Raw genomic sequence first — 20429 nt, forward strand, 5'->3', positions numbered from 1 at the left:
TAGCTCCTTTCCCTTTTATACAAAGTTAGATAATTCTGAGAGGACTTAACGTTTTAATCCTCTAATTGTCAAAAAGGCTGAGAGCATTAAGAAGCTTACTGAAGAGTTGAGTTGTGCTGTAATTTTGTTTTCTCGGATTTGAGTTTCGAAGAAGAACCATTATAAAGCCTATGTTTGGCAGCGGTCAGATGGTTGTTTTGATACTCAAGTGGCACTCTGATTGGTATTGGCTTATTTTATCATGTTTAAAATGAAAATCAGATTGAGGACTTCTAGAGGTGTAAAGTCTTTGAACTGTCAAGTAAAAATAATTTCTGAAGTATTAGGACATCTTGAGGTCCTACTGTGAACCAGCAATGTAGGTGTTTTCTTTCTAATTTTATTTCAGATATCTCTACCACAGGACCTCTTGGCATGGGAAGCACGACCACCAGTACCACCCTTCGGACCACAACTTTGGGCCCGGGAAGGAGTACCACGCCGTCAGTGTCAGGAAGGAGAAACCGGAGTACTAGCACCCCATCTCCAGCCGTCGAGGTGCTTGATGACATGACCACACACTTTCCATCAGCATCGTCCCAAATCCCAGCTCTCGAAGAGAGCTGTGAGGCTGTGGAAGCCCGAGAAATCATGTGGTTTAAGACTCGTCAAGGACAGATAGCAAAGCAGCCATGCCCTGCAGGAACTATAGGCAAGTCTGCGCTAAAGCTCTAAATTAAAACTGTTTAGTTACTTTGGCTTCATTTTCTAGTGTTCTTTGCCTTTTTTCTTTCTTTCTTCCTTCCTTTCTTTTTCTTTCTTTCTCTTTCTTTCCTTCCTTCCTTCCTTCCTTCCTTCTTTCTTTCTTTCTTTCTTTTTTCTTTCTCTTTCTCTCTTTTAGTTACAACATATTGTATTACTTCACGTTTGATTAAATTCTGAACTGAGCTAAATTACAATTTAAACCTATATAGTTTCCAGAGTTTGAATACGCAATCTGATTAAGTCACAGGTAACCTGTGAGATCTGCACTCTGCCCCCATAGTTTCAGGTCTCTGGGTAGAGGTAAAGTTAGGCTGTAGACATTCTGGCTACTCCAGAGGCTCAGCTTTCCTATGAAGCAGTCCAGAGGGGATCACGTGATTGCTAAAAGTTAGTCTCACGCTTGCCGTCAACAGACAGATACTGATTGCAGAAAATGGGATCGAGGACTTCTATATTGTAAGATTATCATGGAAAAGACCTAACATGTAACAAAAGAGAAAATTTGACTGTCCTTTTTATCAACCATTATAGTTGTCCTCTAGTGAGCAGTCAAAGCTCTTAACACTGTCAGGGACCATGCTGCAGGAGTCAACCTGGCACTCACTGAGACATCCACCAGAGAACAATTCTGCATTGTTTCCTCTAGGGGATAAAGAAGAACTCAATTCTTCCTGGCCTTTTTTTTTTTTTTTTTTCTTTCTGTCTTTCTTCTTTTTTGAGATGGATTCTCACTCTGTTGCCCAGGCTGGAGTGTGGTGGTGTGATCTTGGCTCACTGCAACCTCCACCTCATGGATTAAAGCAATTCTCCAGCCTCAGCTTCCCAAGTAGCTGAAATTACAAGCACCCACCACCACGCCAGGCTAATTTCTTTTGTATTTTTCACCAGATTGGCCAGGCTTGTCTCAAACTCCTGACCTCATGTCATCCACCCACCTTGGCCTCCCAAAGTGCTGGGATTACAGGTGTGAGCCACTGCGCCTGGCCTTCTTTGCCTATTTTATTACTGATATTCATAATATCGTCACATGTAAACATATTATTATTTATTATGTTTAAGAAAAAGGTATTCTGACTTTCTTATTGTTACATATATTGGTATTCATAAATGAATACTTGTCATACTTGCATTATTCTCTAAAATATGTATATAAGAGAAATTCACAGTGCATGTTACCCAACATTCTTGGGTATTATTGATTTGGATACTTAAGGAAAAAAGTTTTTCTTAGCAAGTTCTGATATGGGTATATCATTTCAAATTCCATAGTAAAGGAAATGGTAGGTGGGAAGACCAAAGGGTATCTTGGTTTTTATAAAAAATACACTTTTTTCCAGCAAAATATTTTAAAATATTCAAAAGTATTTATTTTCTTTAGGAAAAGAGGGAGATTATTTATCTGTAAAGTTTCCTGTGATACTGGAATCAGAGAACAGTTGGAAACCACTTTTTTCCTTAGCTGTTTCCTTAGTTCTTGGCCTCAGTTTCTCTATGTTTCTGCAGACAAGGGGCTATTATTTTGTTTTGAAGATTAGTGAAACCCTTTATTTTAAAGTGCTTTGCTCTACAGAAATGTCATGATTTTTCTGTGGCAACTGGAAAGGATATTTTCTGAAGCCCTCATGGGTTGCTGTCAACACACCCCCATCTTATTTTTACCCGTCTCTGTCCATCCTGTTATGCCTGTGTATAGGCCCCTACAGTCTTTCACTTGAGTTATTGCAATAGCTTCCTCACCATCACTCCACATCACCCTCTCAAATTCATCTTCCATTTTCCCACCAGAGTTATTTTTCCGAAACAAATTTGCTCATCGATCTATCTCTTCTTTTAATATTGCCATTAATTTCAGCACCCACAAATGATAGTCAAGGGAGTTTATGATCTGTTCTACTTTTCCAGTTTCATTAAATACAACTCCCCAGTCCAGTAGACCCCAGTTCATAAAAACTTGAAGTTTCCCAATGAGCGTATGTTTCCCCACCTGGAATGTCCTTTTCCACTTTCCTTTTTTTTTTTTTTTTTTTTTTTTTTCTGAAAAACCTGCACACTGATTCCTTTAAGACTCAGCTGCTCTGTTGCCTCTATAAAGTCAAGCACTAAGCTCCATGGAGGCACAAGCCATGTCATATCACACATGAAATTCTTTAAAAACTGTCCCCATACCTAGTGTGGCTGCCACAAGTGCTTCAAACATCTTGTATGTTTTTGTTTGGAGTACTGTATTTCTCCAGTGCTAAATGCTTGCTTGACATTATATCTGGTGTTTTAATAAACATGATGTCAATTTAATTATCTTGTTTTTATATTTGCTCATATTTATATATACCATGGATGTGAAGTCATTCTAAGAAACAGATACATTTTTCTCATTATTACAGGTGTATCAACTTATCTGTGCCTTGCTCCTGATGGAATTTGGGATCCCCAAGGACCCGATCTCAGCAACTGTTCTTCTCCTTGGGTCAATCATATAACACAGAAGGTAAATCTTGTGACTGACAAGGAAGTCTTTGCTAAAACTGTATCATCTGTTGTTGATGATAACTGTTGGAAACAAAACAGTCAAGAATTCTTTTAAAATCTACATAGAAAAATTCTACCATTTTAATTTAATGTCACATTTAATGACAACCTCTAATATGTTATGAGCTAATTCTAGAATTTTGTAGTTTTTAAAGTGCAGATCCATGAATTTCCTCTTATGTTGCTTATAATAATTTTATTATTAATAAAAATTCTATGGTATTGTGAACTACAGATATAAAAGTCCAAGAGGCATTATAAATTAAGCAAGTAAAAGTTTCTAGCATACATACCTATGGGTTTTCCTGTGGAAATAATTATAATTTTTAAAAGTCTACCTTTGGAATCTTAAGCCATCTGATAAATATTCTGTAACCTAATCATTTATCAGTGTTAAAAGTATACACATGTGTGACAGGATCTTGCAGACTCAAATTTGCAGGGCTTATTTGGCTGCAATATGTTGAACATTTTCATTATTAATGCACTGTGGGGCTTTGAATTGATTTCATTACAAACAGAGACCAGATGTGCATTTATGCCAAAAGGGTTATGGGATGAATCCTTATTATAGCAATTTATGTGGATTTATGCACTCCTAAAATGGAGAGTCCTTCTATGGCACATTAGCTATGCTGAGGAATTTCTGAGAGAGATTTTTCCCGAGAAATATCACAAATGATGGCCTTACTGAAAGGCTGCCTGTGCCATTTGCTCTTTTCTCTATTTGTTTTTAACCAGACTTATCCTCAATAATATACTGTATAATAATCCATAAATATCTACCCAGTAGATTATTTAGCAGATGAGCCATAACTATGTATTTATCCTAAATCATGGAAGAATAGTGGTTATATTGACTCTAGTTACCCTCTTACATATGCATCTCCATACTTGTTGCTATTCATAATGATGCTTCTCCAATTTCAGCACTGTTCCTGCCACAGTTTTTATGTCCTTTGATTTTATTACAATGTAGCTCAGACCCCAGGGCAAATAACTCTTGCTGGATGTGATCAGATTAAGAGATCAGTAGCATATCTCCTTACATTAGCAATTCTTTAAAAGGAGTCCCTAGGTACTTAGCCCAGGGTTTAATATAAATTCAATAAAAATTATTCTAGGAGGCTGAATGTTTTCATGATAATTTCTGAATATAGTTGGACCATTTTATTGTAGAAATTATGAGGTAACTTTAACTGATAATGATGCTTAATTCTTTTCTTTCCTCTGCAGCCCAGCTAATCTTAGGACAAAAGATAATTCCTTTCAAAGAGCAGACAGCTGTTATTCATTTGATTTATGGACAGGATGTTTTTATTTTGTAAAAAATACCTCCTATTCTTCCAGAGCATTTTTGTTTAATCCTATAGAGTCTATAAAACTATGTTATGTGATCATTATGTTAAACTTAAAGAACTTAGGTGTTTGGAATTTATTAAAAAAAAAAAAAAAAAAAAAAAACTTTGATTACTCAGAAGTTTATAAAATCTTAAAATGTATAACAAGAGGCTTTTGGGCACTCTGAATCAGCTTATGTGACTTGTCCAAGGTCAGTGGCAGAGCTGGTATTTTAGCCAAAACCACCTTCATGAAGACATCATCCTTAACCACAACACTGGCTAAACCATGGAGAGCTTATAGTTGGCTTCATATCCTTATCCTCAGTTACCTATGCTGTCCCTCTGCACTCTGCCTACCCCTTTTACTTAGTCGTGTCCTTTATGCCTCCAAATATGTATGCTACTCATTGAATATAAATTATAGGTGAGCAGGTTTCTTTACCACAAAACTCCAACCCTTTTAAATATTAGCAATGAAAACGTCTAAGAATCTGATGTAATGTTTGTAGGATTATTTATCAATATTTTATCTCCCTCTTCCCCAGACTGTCTTTCATAGAATTTACCTCTTTTCTCATCTCCTTCCTCTCATTGTGATAGCTGTGCAGTACCAAGGTCCACACAGATGGAACACTTGAGATAATTTTATTTATGATGGTGTTGAGCAGTAAAGGCAAACTGCAGGGGATTGAACAGGAGCCCAGAGCTTGTAGTAGGGGAGAAGCTGTTCCCAGTTCTAGGCCTGTAGGATGCTGAATCAAAGGAGTGACCAAAAATAAGGAGCACTTTGTCCTGGGAAAGAAAGATGATCTTAAGGCAAGGGACACAGCCTAGCCCCAGGTGGCCTTTCAGAGGGGAACCCAAGAGAATGAATACCCTGACCTACCTGCCTCTGCCCTCCACTTACCCACCAAGCCACCCCACTGGGCAAGCACAACCAAAAGCCAAAGAAGGACACACTTAATGACTGTCATATAAGTCCATCTAGTAGGGCAGAAGGCAGGATGAAGGAGGGTAGAGAGTAGCCCTGAACTAGCAAATGAAAGGTACCCAACACAGTCCTTGGCTTTTCTCCACTCCCATCTCTCACTCCTCTTCCATTTTCCATTGAATCAGCATTGTTGCCTGGGCTAAATATCCATGCCTCATCATCTAGAACCAAGAAGATTACGGACACACACAATTAATGAATTTAGGATCAGAGGTTTAATAGGCAAAAGAAGAGAAAGGAGAACAGCTCTCTCTCTTGTGTGAGAGAGAAGGGCTCCAGAATGGGAATTCTGGCCCGGAGTGGGAGTGCACCAAATTTTATAGGCAGGCTTGAGGAGGCAGTGTCTGATTTATGTAGGGCCCAGGATTGGTTGGACCAGGTATGACATTTGCATAGCTGGCTGGGAAGGCTAGCCACCCCACGCTAATCTTTTTTTTTCTTTTTTTTGAAAGGAGGTCTCCCTCTGTCTCCCAGGCTGGAATGAAGTGGCACAATCTTGGCTCACTGCAACTTCTGCCTCCCACGTTCAAGTGGTTCTTCTGCCTCAGCCTCCCGAAGCTGGGACTATAGGCACGTGCCACCACACCCAGCTAATTTTTCATATTTTAGTAGAGATTAAGTTTAACCATGTTCCCCAGGCTGGTCTCAAACTCCTGGGCTCAGGCTGTCTGCCCGCCTGAGCTTCCTGAAGTGCTAAGATTATAGGTGTGAGCCACTTCACCCAGATACCCTAATCTTGTTATGCAAATGGTCTTTCCACTTGGCCAGGCCATGTTGTCTGCTCTGTACTGTACACATGGCTGGGAAAGAGAAGGGAAGATGGAGCCCCCATTTTGAACATGCCTAGGCCCCAGTAGCCTTTTCCTGTTGTCACAGTTGCCGGCATGCATCTGTGCAAGCTTCTAGTTTGCCTTTCTATCTCTGCAGCTCGATTTTACAGGTTACACTTTGTTAGAAAATAAATGACTTTGGGGCTGCTTTTCATGAAAAGGAAAACCTTCCTGAGGACTTCCTTACCCTCACTATCTGCCTAGATAATTTCTTTTTAATTCCTGTGTCACAATCTCCTTCTCCACCCTTTACCCTTTCCCTCCCCTCTCCTCCCTCTTTGATTTCCTTTCGCCCCAATCTCTGCTCTTATTTCCTACCTCTCTCCTTCACTGCCACTGATTTTTTTTTCTGCCATGTTGAAAAATTGAAGTAAAATACATATGTTTAATGTTTCATTCTTCTGGCTATCCTCCCCTTGCTGCCAGTATAGTTCTGTGAATTTCAAACTTTTAAAGTAAAAGGACACTTTTTACCCCCAATGGAAATGAAGATGAAAAAAAAAAAAAAAAAAAAACATAATATACACATGCCAAAAAAAAAAAAAAAAAAACCGTGTATGCGTGTGTGTGTGTGTGTGTGTGTGTGTGTGTGTGTGTGTGTGTGTATTTTAAATTACAGTTTTGTTCTTCTCAGGGATTTTGTGAATGAAATGTACCATGAAGGGTGAACCATTTCTGTCTCAGTCCATTTGGGCTGCTAGAGTTTATGGTTAAACAAACAAAAAAACCATAGACTGGTTAGCTTATAAACAACAGAAGTATATTTGCCATGGTTCTGGAGGCTGGAAAGTCCAAGATCAAGATGCCGGCAGATCCTTTCTCTGGTGAGGGCCTGCTTTCTCATTCATTGGCAGCACCTTCTCACTTAATCCTCATAGGGTGTACGGGACAGTTCTCTGGGGCCTCATTTATAAGGGCACTAATCCCAGTCATTAGGACTCTGCCCTCCTGACCTAATCACTTCCCAGAGGCCCCACCACTTAACACTGTCACACTGAGGATTCCATTTTTAACACGTGAATTTTTCAAGGGACACAAACATTCAGCAACCTCTTTCTCATCTTTACAGTGCCTATGGAGAACTCCTGAGGACATGGAAGGAAAGAGCACTGACCTGAGGATCTTAATAATTGAGTTATGGTGGGCATATCAGTAACCTCTGGATCAGTTTCCCCATCTGTGAAATGGAGTCGATCATTAATTTTATTATCAGCAGGTGCTCGCTGTATGTCACCACCATTGTAGTTAGCATAGGTAGCAATTATATTCAAGGAAATGAATCAAGTTGTTGACGTTAGTTCAAACAAGGAAATTTTACATTTACATTTTCTTGAAAACATGAATTATGTTTTTTTTTCCCCCCCAGCAATCAGGCCAGATGGAATAAAACAGGCAAAGATTCTTGATGGTTTCAACTCACGAATGAATTTGGGTCACTTATATACTGGTGAAGTTAGAGATTAAATTCTGTGTGACACTAAAGAGTGGATTTCTTTTCACTAGAAACAATGTAAACCTTTAAAGTTAGAATATCGCAAAGGAATCTGTTGCAAATAAACTAGCTGAATACATTCATAAAGATGAGATTTAATACAAAAACATAATTTGTACAGAAGAGAAAGGAGAAAAGCATAAGTTGTCCCAAGGGGACCTTTACCCCAACAACAAAATAAAGAAAAGGAGAGGAAAGTGAGAGGAAAAGGAAGGCCAGCAGGCGGGTAGATGGAAGTATTGATGGATGTAGGTGGGTGGATGGATGAGTGGATGGAAAAGTAGGTAGAAGGATAAATGAATAGGCAGGTAGATACTTACATACATATCTATATATGTATCTAAATACATTGCAAGATAGATATGTCTTCAAATTAGTGTTTTAAAAACAGTTTCCAGTTTTTACTGAAAGCCAGCAAGTTGGCTCAGAGCCATGCTTCCTGGAACATATGTGGCAAAATATCCCATTTCTCGTCTATCTTAATGTCTGCTATAAAATCATAGTCTCTGGCCTCAGCTTGATCTCCAGCTTGCACTCAGTTTTTCAAAAAGAAGACATTTTGCATACTTTTAAGGAATGCATTGTGCTTTATAATTCCACCTTTTTTCACTTAAAGTTTGGTGGTGGTATGGTTTTGTGTTGATTCCTTATTATTTGCATGCAAAGTGAAGTCAGCTTTCTACTCCATTGCCTGATCCCACTGTTACGTGAAAAAGAATTGTCTATATTATAACTGAGAATAGTCTCTTCCTATTTCTAACAAACCAAAGTGCCTCTTTTTCCTGTTTGTAAACAAGTTGCTAACAGATTTTCAGATAATGCGAGATTTTTCCTGTACTTTCTAAAGAAGAAGGATGTGAAAATCTAGAAATAATGTTGCTGTTTTACAACATAAGCCAGTTATTTCCCCTAGAAACTAGGTTGAATTCTGTCCTCTGTAATCTTAAATTCCCCATTTTAACTTCCTTAGATCTAGCATGAAATGAAAGTAAATTGCTTCTTTATTTTGTTAGAGATTGGTGGCAATTCCAAAATTTTAGACTTATTTAATTTGCATCTAATTGTAAGACAGAAACATTTTGTTGCTTATATACCCACTTGACTCAGATTTACAGCAAAATAGGTAGATTTTTCAAAGAAATGGTAGCTATGTACTTCAACACTGTGTAATTCCTTAATAAATTGTTTTGACCCCTGATTAGTGTTTGATATGATGGAATCTCAATGATGATTTTTAAAAAATTGTTTTTACTTGTATCAAAATTTAAAATGTTATCTGTTTCTGTCATAATTATTTTTAACTAAAGCTGCAGGGTTTTCCCTCTTTGATTCAAGTCCTAGATATAATCCCACCATATCAATACAGGCATTAATTTACTAATCCTCCCAAAATTCATAAAATTTCTCAGTATGTATGTGCTTACTTCAGATAAAAATTCTAGCAGAATTTAGTAAAAGAAATTAGTAAGGTCTTTAAGGTATGATATGTGGAATAAATATATTTCAGCCCTGCCTATGTGCACAGAAAACTTGAGGCACATTTAACATATATGTATATTTTTGTATGGAAATAAGATCATTATAGTCCACAATAACTGGAATGAGAGAAGTAAACAGAGTGATCAGAAAGAGATTCACTTTGGATGCCACTGGAGAGGATGTGGGCAGTGACAGCTGGTCAGAAAATGTGACCATGAAACTGAATTGGGAGCAGCTATGGGAGAAACCAGTTAATGGCACCACTATGGAGTTAGGAAAACCAGAAACTCAAGGATGGTGCTTGGTCCCTCCCTTTCCTTTCCCTCCCGCACCCATTCAGACATTAGTCCTGTTGGGTGTACTTGTAAGTTTCTCTCAGGTCAGCCCACCGCTTTTCACTTCTCTCCATGCCCACTACCCCAATCCATAGCAATTTCTCCTCACCCTGGTCTCCTTTCATTCACTCCTGTGCCCTCTAATCCTTTCCGCTGAAATTGACGTCAAATGCAAACCTAATTAGAGGGATCCTATTTAAGCTCTTCAGGACCTTCCCATTGTTCTCACCATAATTCCCCAAATCTTCATCATGACTTCTAAACCAGAACTACTTAAACTTCTCCTTGCTCACCCCTTCAGCTGCCTGAACTCCAGATATGGTGTCCTGTGTGCGGTTTCCCTAAGATTCTGTGCCCCTCCCTCCTAAAAGCTGTTCCCCCTGCCTGGAGGCCCCTCCGCACATCCCAGTCTAATTTCTTCTTTCTATTTCATTTCAAATTAAGCATTCTTCCTCAGAGATGCATTTCCTAAATTATTCCCTAATCACATGCACCAGGTTAAAATGTCTTCAAACTACTCCACCACACTGGGATTCTGTATTGCTCTCAATGAAATTAAAATTATATATTTGTACAGTTCAATTTTTAATAACTGTTTCCATGGCTAACATATAAGCTCCTTCCTATTAGAAAACATTTTATTCAACACTGTATCCCCAGACCTTAGCTCAGGACTATAGAGATTCAAATGTTCATCAAAGAACAAATGAATATATAGGCTGAATGAGCAATCATTGACATAATACATGGATAGACAAGTGGATGGAAACAGCTGGATACAAACACACGTATATCCAGGTAGCAATTTTGGATTCTGAAGGTATGAAAAATGTTTTTTCTTCTTGCTGTATCTAGTACTATGCCTACCCAAACCATGGTTATTCTAGACCTTTCTTTTTATATATTGTATTCTTGGCTTACTCTTTCCTCTCAATGGCACCTGTTAGTATTCCGTTGTACCTGATATTCCTCAACGTGACTTTTAAGATTTAACTTGGTGGTTACTTCTTCTTGCTCTCCCTCACCTTTCCAGGTGTTCTGTGCTTCCATAATACCACATACACATTTCTTCAACAACTGAATTGTTGAGCTGACATGATTTTTTATGTACCCTACCCAGTTTTTAGAATGCAGCTTCCTGAGGGCAAGAGCTGTATACAGTTCATCTTTATTTCCCTAGGAAATAACGAGAGCACAAAGGATTGTTGAAAGAATGAAAAACTTTGCTATGATTTATTCACTTTAAGATGAAGAGAGGGCCTGTAGTTCCAGCTACTTGGGAAGCTGAAGCAGGAGGACTGCTTGAGGCCAGGAGTTCTAGGCTGCAGTTAGCTGTGATTGTGCTGCTGCACTCCAGCTTGGGAAACAGAAAAAAAAAGAAAAAAAAAAAAAAAAAAAAGAAAAAAAGAAAAAGAAAGAAAGAAAAGAAAAAAAGAAGAGAGGGTCGGAAAATAATTTGTTATAGCTGTTTTTATCTTACCTTAAAAAGATACTTGTCATATTTTTACTACAAATGTATTTATTTGCTTATTTTTTAATGACAAGTCTTACTGTGTCACCCAGGCTGGAGTACAGTGGCATGGCCATTACTCACTATAATCTCAGCCTCCCGGGATGAAGCCATTCTCCCACCTCAATCCCTCAAGTGGCAGGGACCACTATGGTCCCTGAGAAATTTTTCTTTTAATTTTGTAGACATGGGGTTTCCCTATGTTGCCCAGGCTGGTCTCTAGCACCTGAGCTCAAGTGATCCTCCTGCCTTGGCCTCCCGAAGTGCCAGGATTATAGGTGTGAGCTACCATGCCCAGCCTACAAATATTTGTATAACCTACATGCACCTCAGTTTTATTCCTTCCAACATTTTGTTGTAAACATTGAGTTTCAGGGCTCTTTTGAAGAATTGTTTATTCTTCATTAAAAAAAAAAAAACTTGCTAAAATGCTAATATATAGTTGCTATTTTTAAGAGAATCTAGTCGTGATTTTCTTATTTTACTTACTGCTTTACAAAACTGCACTGTTGTTGACACATATATAGGTAGATTAATTTGCCTGGCTATTTTTTGTATCATTTTGTAGAGATGGGGTTTCACCATGTTGCCCAGACTGATCTTGAACTTCTGAGCTCAAGTCATCCATCCACCTCAGGCTCCCGAAGTGTTAGGATTACAATCATAAGCCACCATGCCTGGCCTTCATTACTATCTTTTGTAATGAGAACAATTATATTTTGACCTATTGGTCCTCTATATTCTCAATTTTTTCATTACTACATATAAAGAAAATGTTTAATTTTTTTCTTTTTTTTTCTGCCCTTTGATCTCAATAAATTTTATATAAGTGAATTGCATAGGTCTTTTTTCCCACTTTTTCATTTCCCACTCCAATAATGTAATAATTAATATTGAAAACTATGCTTGTATAGCTACACAGAAAAAAAAAAAAAAGAAATGGAATTACAGTATGAAAATACCAGTACCATTATTTTGTTTTTTTCTCTATATGATGACCAATTTTGCTATTCATAATAATCACCAATAGATATAATGAAAGTCAATACTTGTATCTTTAGTTTTGAAGATATTGTGTTAATGAAGAAAACAGATTACCTAATTTAGTAAATCTCAAACTTTTGTCACCATGGTGCATTTAAGTGAATAATAAAACTTCAGAGGTCCAACTAACTCTGACTTCTTTCTTGTAGAAATGATATTGTGTGGTAACAAAGACTGAGAAGGAAACAATAATAAAAACAAAACAATTACACAAGAACCCATGATTAACAAAATAAAACAATAGTGATTCTACAAATATATTCATTATCATAAAAATATAATAGGTGAAAAATTATAACCTGCAAGGCACTATGAAAGGCACATTAATTAAAATAATGTCCCTTTGGGAAATTATAGGAATTCCACCTATCTAGATATTCCTATACCCAGTGGGGGAGTTTTGCAAAGTTGCTGATCATTTGTATCAGATATCCAGACTTCTTAATGGAATATTGAATTTGAATACCTACAATATGCTCGCATCTCACTAAATTAACTAATGAATAATGAATTTTAGAATTTGTTACTTGATTTACTATATTTTCAGTAAGTAGCCCCCATTTATGCGTAGAAATTGAAATGTATGGATTTTAAGCACATTTACGTCATTATATAAACACTTAAAAGTACTTTCATGACCCACCAGTGGGCCATGAATGCTACTTTTGATCTACATTGAATTTGTTACGTACTTATCCTTGAAACCTATAATGTATTCCATTTAGTCTTGCAGGCATTTTACGTATAAAGACCCTGACCATATTTTACAAATTTCTTATAGTCAGTCCTGATATTTTCTATTTAAGAATTTCTGGAAAGTTGGTTGGGCACAGTAGCTCATGCATGTGATCCCAGCACTTTGGGAATTCAAGGCAGGCAAATGGCTTGAGGTCAGGAGTTTTAGACCAGCCTGACCTAATCTCTACTGAAAATACAAAAATTAGCTGGGCACGGTGGCATGCACCTAATATAATCCCAGCTACTTGGGAGACCCAGGCACAAGAATCTTGGTTGGAGTGAGCCAAGGTCATGCCACTGCACTCCAGCCTCAGAGACAGAGGGAGACTCCGTCTTAAAAAAAAGAAAGAAAGAAAGAAAGAAAGAAAGAAAAAGAAAGAAAGAAAAGAAAGAAAAAGAAAGAAAGAAAAGAAAGAAAGAGAAAGAAAACAACAACCCCAAAAAGAAATTCTAGAAAGTATTAATTATATAATAGTTGTTTAACATATTCTTCATGTAAAATTTTAACATTGTAGGTAAGGATTTCTTCTTTGATTCTCACTTTTTAGGCTTTGTTCTATATATTTAAATATATAGAAATACACATCTATAGAAAATTTAAAATATTGTATATATTATTTCTTATTTTACAAATAGCATATTTACAATTACTTATGTAGTATGTTTCTATTTATCAATAGCATGCAAGTATTTATTAGCATATATATGTAAATAACTTATATCTGCATTTATTTTAACTCAACAATATATCCTGAAGATTAATGTTAACATTATTGATCCCCTTCGTAATTTTAAACCGTTGGATAATATTTCATGGTATGGGCTGGTCAGATGGTAGTAGATTATCAGATTTATTAACATTAGTGTTAATGGACTTGCTATACAACCCACTCACTGCCAAATTTGACTGCCTTAATTAAATTTTTTCTCTAATTAAAAAAAAATTCCAGGGTATGAATCTGCTTGCAGAATTTTGATAGTTACAATCTATTGTTTATCATGAACAAGCTGGAATCAATGTCTTTGAACATTTCTCTTTGTGTATCTGTGAGATTATTTCTAATGGTTGATTTTCTGAGTTATACAGTCTTCACCTGTCAAAGTTTAATAGACAATGGTAATTTAATAGGAGCAATACAAATACACACTCCCAATAGTAGTTTATGGAAGCGATATTCATTGAAACAAACTCTTGACATCACTTGATGATTTTAAACTTTTTTTTTTATATTTAACTTTTTGAGTTAGGCTTTTTCTATATATGTGAGAATATGATTGTAAATAATTTAGGTGTTCTAATCAGTTTAATTCATTTATTGTTTCTTTAACATTCAGTTCTGATACAAACACTAAGCATCCCAAGTACATCATGATAACCACCTATTTAAATAAGAGTTTTAGTTGTGCCCCTTTAGCTTTGTGAATACTCATTAGTGAGACCACTTACACAGAGAATAGCTTTCTCTTTGTGTTCCCACGTTCTATGTTGAACTGTCTTTAAAAAAGAGAAGAAAATAATTTCTTACATAATGACACTATTATATATGTAAATAGTAATAGTATTATAGGAAAGGGGTTTGGATCCAGACCCCAAGAGAGGGCTCTTGAATCTTGCCCAAGAAAGAATTCAGGGCAAATCCGCAGTGCAAAGCAAAAGCAAATTGATTAATAAAGTGCAGTGGTGAAAGAATAGCTATTCCATAGACAGAGTAGAATGTTACCGAAATTAAGAGGAGGAATGCATCCACCCTAGACACAATGCTTATATATGTATTTTTTTCTATTTATTCATTTATTTTATTATTATTATTATTATTATTATTATTATTATTTTGAGGCAGTCTTGCTCTGTCACCCAGGCTGGAGTGCAGTGGCATGATCTCAGCTCACTGCAACCTGTGCCTCCCGGGTTCAAGCAATTCCCCTGCCTCAGCCTTCTGAGTAGCTGGGATTACAGGCGTGCACCACCATGCCCATCTAATTTTTGTATTTTTAGTAAAGACGGTGTCTCACCATGTTGGCTAGGCTGGTGTCGAACTCCTGACCTCATGATCCACCTGCCTTGGCCTACCAAAGTGCTCAGATTACAGGTGTTAGCCACTATGCCCAGCCCAATGTCTGTATATGTATATATAGGATAAAAAAAGATCTGGGAAGATGTGCTCTGCTATAAGGGTTTGTAATGAAGGACTAATTTTCTTAATTACTATGTTTTGCAAAAATCAATATTATTATCTTTAAGGCAAAATTAGGAACACCTTTATTCTCCAGATATCGGAGTATCTCCCAAGTCTGGGTCTGTTTAGCAAACATTATTAATTTGTTCCCTTAATCACAAATACCTAGAGGCTAGGAATGCCTCACTTTTGAGAATGCAGCTCAGCAAGTCCTGGCCTCATTTTCCTAGCCCTCCCTCAAGATGGAGTCGCTCTGGTTTAAAGGCCTCTGACAGTAGGACAGATTAAAGTTTGAAAAGATACATATGAAATGATTAACAAACTCATGGTGGCTCAAAGCTATAATCTCAGCGCTTTGGGAGGACCAAGTGGAAGGATAGTATGAGACCAAGAGCCCCATCTCTACAAAAAAAAAAAAAAAAAAAAAAAAAAAAAAAAAAAAGAACGAAAGAAAGAAAAAAAGCCAGGCATAGTGGGTACACACCTGTAGTCCCAGCTACTTGAGAGGAACAGCTGGGAGGATTCCTTGAGCACAGGTGTTCAAGGTTACAGTGAACTATGATGAGCTATGATTGTGCCCCTGCACTTCAGCCTGGGTGACAGTGAGACCCTGTCTTTAAAAAAAAAAAAAAAAAAAAAAAAAAGGCCTGGCCTATAATCCCAGCACTTTGGGAGGCTGAGACAGGTGGATCGCTTGAGGTCAGGAGTTCAAGACCAGCTTGGCCAACATGGTGAAACCCTGTCTCTACTAAAAATACAAAAATTAGCTGGACATAGTGGCAGGTGCCTGTAATCCCAGCTACTCCATAGGCTGGGGCAGGAGAATCGAATCACTTGAACCTTCAAGTCGTATGTTACAGCGAGCTTAGATTGTGCCATTGCACTCCAGCATGGGCAACAAGAGGGTAAAATAATAATAATCTCTGGAATATTAGAATATATAGAGGTGAAATAGAAATTTTTGTTATTTTTGCTTTGTACACTGTTATTTAGTGTAAATGTGTTATAATCCTGTTTTAGTTTATTAATTTCAAAACAAGATTGTAACTTGAGAAATTACACTTACTTATTCTTGTTTCTACTTTCTTGTTTCCCATAACTTTCTTACAAATTAGTATATATTCCTAGGTTTGAATTACCCATGGCTATCAAATTCGTTCAAGTGATGATGAGCTATTAGTCTTTGTTTTAGTATTTTTGGAGTGTTGGCAATTTGACATATTCTTGTAGAATGTACTTGAAAAATCAGCATGTAGTTTCAGAGAAAAAAAAAAAAAAAAAAACATACTAGAAACTAAGCAATAGTTTGCTACCCAGCATATTGGGAGCAAAATTCCTTACACAGTTGGTAAGAAGATGAAAATCACTTTGAAAAGCAGGGATTTTATTTCTGGTAGAATCTTCACAGAGCTTAGCAGCTGGTGAGTATTCACTGTGAACTAAGTGCTAAACTAGGCACAAAGGAAAATTGTACTTGCCTCTGAGAACTTACAATGTGGTTGGGGATTCACAACACACACACAACAAAGTCCAATTTAGAAACTCACAGAGAAAATAATAGAGCAAACATTAGACTTAACCACCCAAATATATAATTAAGGTTAGCATAATTTTTAAAAGTTAGTTTCCTCAGGAGGAGCTTTCTGAAGACATAAATTTAAAGTCAGGTTTTGAAGAAAAATATGAATTCGCAGGAAAAATCGGGGAATGTATTCCAGATGATGATGGAGTTTAACAACTATTTCTTGAATCAATGATTACAATTACATACAAACATGATCGTCAAAAGAAACCACTAACAGTAGTTAAGATCTCTTTCCTTTGTATTCTGTTTCAAAATTATAGTTGAAATCTGGTGAGACAGCTGCCAACATTGCTAGAGAGCTGGCTGAACAGACGAGAAATCACTTGAATGCTGGGGACATCACCTACTCTGTCCGAGCCATGGATCAGCTGGTAGGCCTCCTAGATGTACAGCTTCGGAACTTGACCCCAGGTGGAAAAGATAGTGCTGCGCGGAGTTTGAACAAGGTAAGAACCCAAAATATATATGTGTGTACATATATATATATATATATATATATATATATATATATATATAATCTTTAAAGTTGTGATAAAATCAGAAAACCTTCACCGCTTAATTTTTCTCTTTCTATAGAATCTGATCATTGTAAAGAGAATCAACAGTTATTTTCAATTCTTTTGTTATTCCATTACAATATGGTTCTTAATCTAAAGAAATGATAAATGATTATCTCTCTATATATGTTTTGAATTTATAATTCTGTTTTCCATGGCAATTATTCTGGCGTGCTAAATTCAGACAGGGTCAATTTAGATAAATGCAATTTCTTTTTTCTTTCAAACTTTTATATTTAAGATAATTGGCCGGGCTTGGTGGCTCATGCCTGTGATCCCAGCACTTTGGGAGGCTGAGGCGGGTGGCTCACGAGGCTAGGAGTTAGAGACGAGCCTGGCCAATATGGTGAAACCCCGTCTCTACTAAAACATATAAAAATTAGCCGGGTGTGGTGGTGAATGCCTGTAGTCCCACCTACTCCGAAGGCTGAGGCAGGAAAATCGCTTAAACCTGGGAAGCCGAGGTTGCAGTGAGCCAAGATTGAGCCATTGCACCCCAGCCTGGGCAACAGAGCGAGACTTGATCTCAAAAAAAAAAAAAAAAAAAAAAAAAAAAAAAAAAAAAAAAAAAAGAGAGAGAATTAACAATAATACAAATGTCTAATTAATAAGTAGAATTTTAGAATATAACATTAGAGAAGAAGATATTACTAATCCATTATAGATGATATAAACACTGAGATAATTTACCCTAATTAATAAAACTTTTTAAAAACTCATAAGGCAAGTAATTAAGTTTCATTTTGACTTCCTTTTGATTTTGAAATCACTCAGATTTTGTATCATTAGCATTAAAATGTTAAAAACTTAAATATATTCCAGCAGATTTGAATTGTAAGTAAAAAAATTATTTTAACTTCAGAGAGAATACGTATTATGAGTTTTTGTTTATATTTTCATTAATGAAATAAACATTTATTTACATAAACATATAAAATATATTTATAAATAATATAATGTATTTATGTAACAAAATATCACATGTTGAGTTAACCCCATGGTAAAACCTATTAGCATAGCTACCTTCAAATGTCATGTATTCCCTGAATGGCATTTGTGCAGTAGAGATGTTCAATGATTGAAAGTGAATTTTAGGGCCTTGAATATCATGATAGCCTTACTGCTTTAAAAAGCAAGAATTTGACATTGCCAGACTAATATTCCTCTATGGAGTTCACTAAAAGAACATTTTCCTTTAGAATGAAAAATGACTCTGCAAAGTCGTCTTTTAATGTGTTTAGTATTTAATATGTTTAGTTCTTCTGTGTCTTACTAGGGTAAGAATTTCACTCATCAAAAGGAAAGAAATTTTAAAATAATGATTATTCAACACAGAAAGCCAGGTATTTTATGTTTGTGTTTTTTGTTCTGCAATTTCATCTGCAGAAAACAGGTACAGTTTTATTTATTATTAGATATAAATTATTAATTTTTTTCATTCTGAGAATAAAGGAGTTATTTTTGTCACTTATGCCCTTGATAGAATCACAACCAATTGCCTGTTGGAATATAATTCATATAATCTGGGCATGCTGTGATTTTAATGCGTTGTTGCCCAGGCTGGCTGGATGCTATTAATGAATATCGCTGCCAGCAATTTTTATCATAATGTATGGGATGTAGTGATTTCTATTAATGTTACATATCCATAACATGACTTGTTATAGCAATACTTTGTATCTTTATTTAAAAATGGTGTTGATGTCTGACAGTATCAGGTAAAGCTGGCACTTAATGTCACTTTCTAACTGGCTGCAGCTAATCAGCTTGCGTACTCTGAATATCAAATAACTAAATAATGGGCAAATTTCCATTTGTGAAGTGTTTTAATGCTCTCTTTTGTTACCCATTTGGCTCTTTTCAATTGTTTATATAATGTGGTTTGTCATATGTTAATTTGCATGATGGGGTAAGGAGATGGGAGGGCAAAGGTTATTCACACGCTTGCTGGCTTGCTTTCATTTCCTGTGGTTCCCACTTTCCCTGAAGCAGTTATAACCCATCAGATTTGCAAAGTCAACTCCATACACTCAGTTGTGCTCTGTACTGAAATTCTGAAGGGTTTAGAGTCCTGCGAACTATGATGCAAGTCAGTGATCCAAATGGCAGCACTGGCAATTTACTTACACTCATTCCTCACTTAATTCTTTAGAGGAGTAACTGCTCTATGCTCACTGAAGAATGCATGAATTAGAGTTGGAAAGTGTAAGCCACACAAAAGGCATCTGGGTAACTGCTTCTTAAAACTAAGTAATGTTCTCCTTCAACAGTCGAGAATACTGAAGAAAAAAAAAAATAGGAAAGAAGAGGAGAACACACAAATGAATTTATAAAATTTTGGCTCATTTATTTAAACATGGTGGACAAACTGTTATTAACTATTCATTTTATTGCCAGGAAATAACGTTTGGGATGTAATATGAGTTGCTGCTAACTTTTTGCCCAGAAAGACATCACTCTCTATGCAAACAAACAAACATACAAAGAAAAGTATACTTCTTATCCCACCAAAGTTTCTTTCATTTGTTTTTTTGTCAGAACTGTCAAAAGAAATTCTTCAAGAAATAAAAGCAGTGGTTAATCAGGAGAATAATCACATTCTTTAAATCAGTAGCTAGTTATCCCTAGGTGTGTGCCCCTTAGAATCAAACAGTCATAATGAATGGGCATTTCTTTTTTCCTGATAAACAGAAGTTTTTATATGTATGAAGAACATATGATTTGTGGTGCTCATTTACCATTTGTAGTATCTGTAAACCACAAATAATCTTAGAAAAATGGGTTCCAAACTTCTGACATAATTTTCCTAACTTGATGTCTTTGTCACCCATAAATTAATAACTAACCTAATGTGAAATGAATCATTTCAAATGAATGAAGTATATTGATTTTTACTAATTTCTACTAAAAGTATTCAAAGATGTCTTGCTACCATTAACAACTTTATACCATACAGTTTTCACTTAGATTGTCCTGAGAGGATGTTGGCTACTATTTTTCAAGCCATTGCTTAACACTTTGCTGCTGCTTAGCTTTCATTCTCTTCTGAAAATTAGTGAATGACAAAATGAGGTGTTT

The 20429-nt window shown here is 36.3% G+C and overlaps 1 protein-coding gene across 32 annotated transcripts in view; it reads left to right on the plus strand.

The window, feature by feature from the left end:
• ADGRL3 (adhesion G protein-coupled receptor L3) overlaps positions 1-20429 on the plus strand; it is an 846433-nt gene that overhangs the window by 673584 nt on the left and 152420 nt on the right. For 24 of the 32 annotated variants that reach the window (XR_012516839.1, XM_074396178.1, XM_074396177.1 and 21 more), the window contains 3 exons: positions 389-691; positions 3126-3229; positions 17055-17240. Coding sequence is in view for 31 of the 32 variants with exons in the window: in XM_074396178.1 (XP_074252279.1) it covers positions 389-691; positions 3126-3229; positions 17055-17240 (593 nt within the window). In the remaining variant the exon portion in view is untranslated. The remainder of the gene's footprint in view (positions 1-388; positions 692-3125; positions 3230-17054; positions 17241-20429) is intronic. The other 8 variants (XM_074396184.1, XM_074396187.1, XM_074396190.1 and 5 more) reach the window with 1 other exon arrangement.

This window comes from Saimiri boliviensis, chromosome 3 (assembly GCF_048565385.1).
Source record: "Saimiri boliviensis isolate mSaiBol1 chromosome 3, mSaiBol1.pri, whole genome shotgun sequence".
NCBI classification, from domain to species: domain Eukaryota; kingdom Metazoa; phylum Chordata; class Mammalia; order Primates; family Cebidae; genus Saimiri; species Saimiri boliviensis.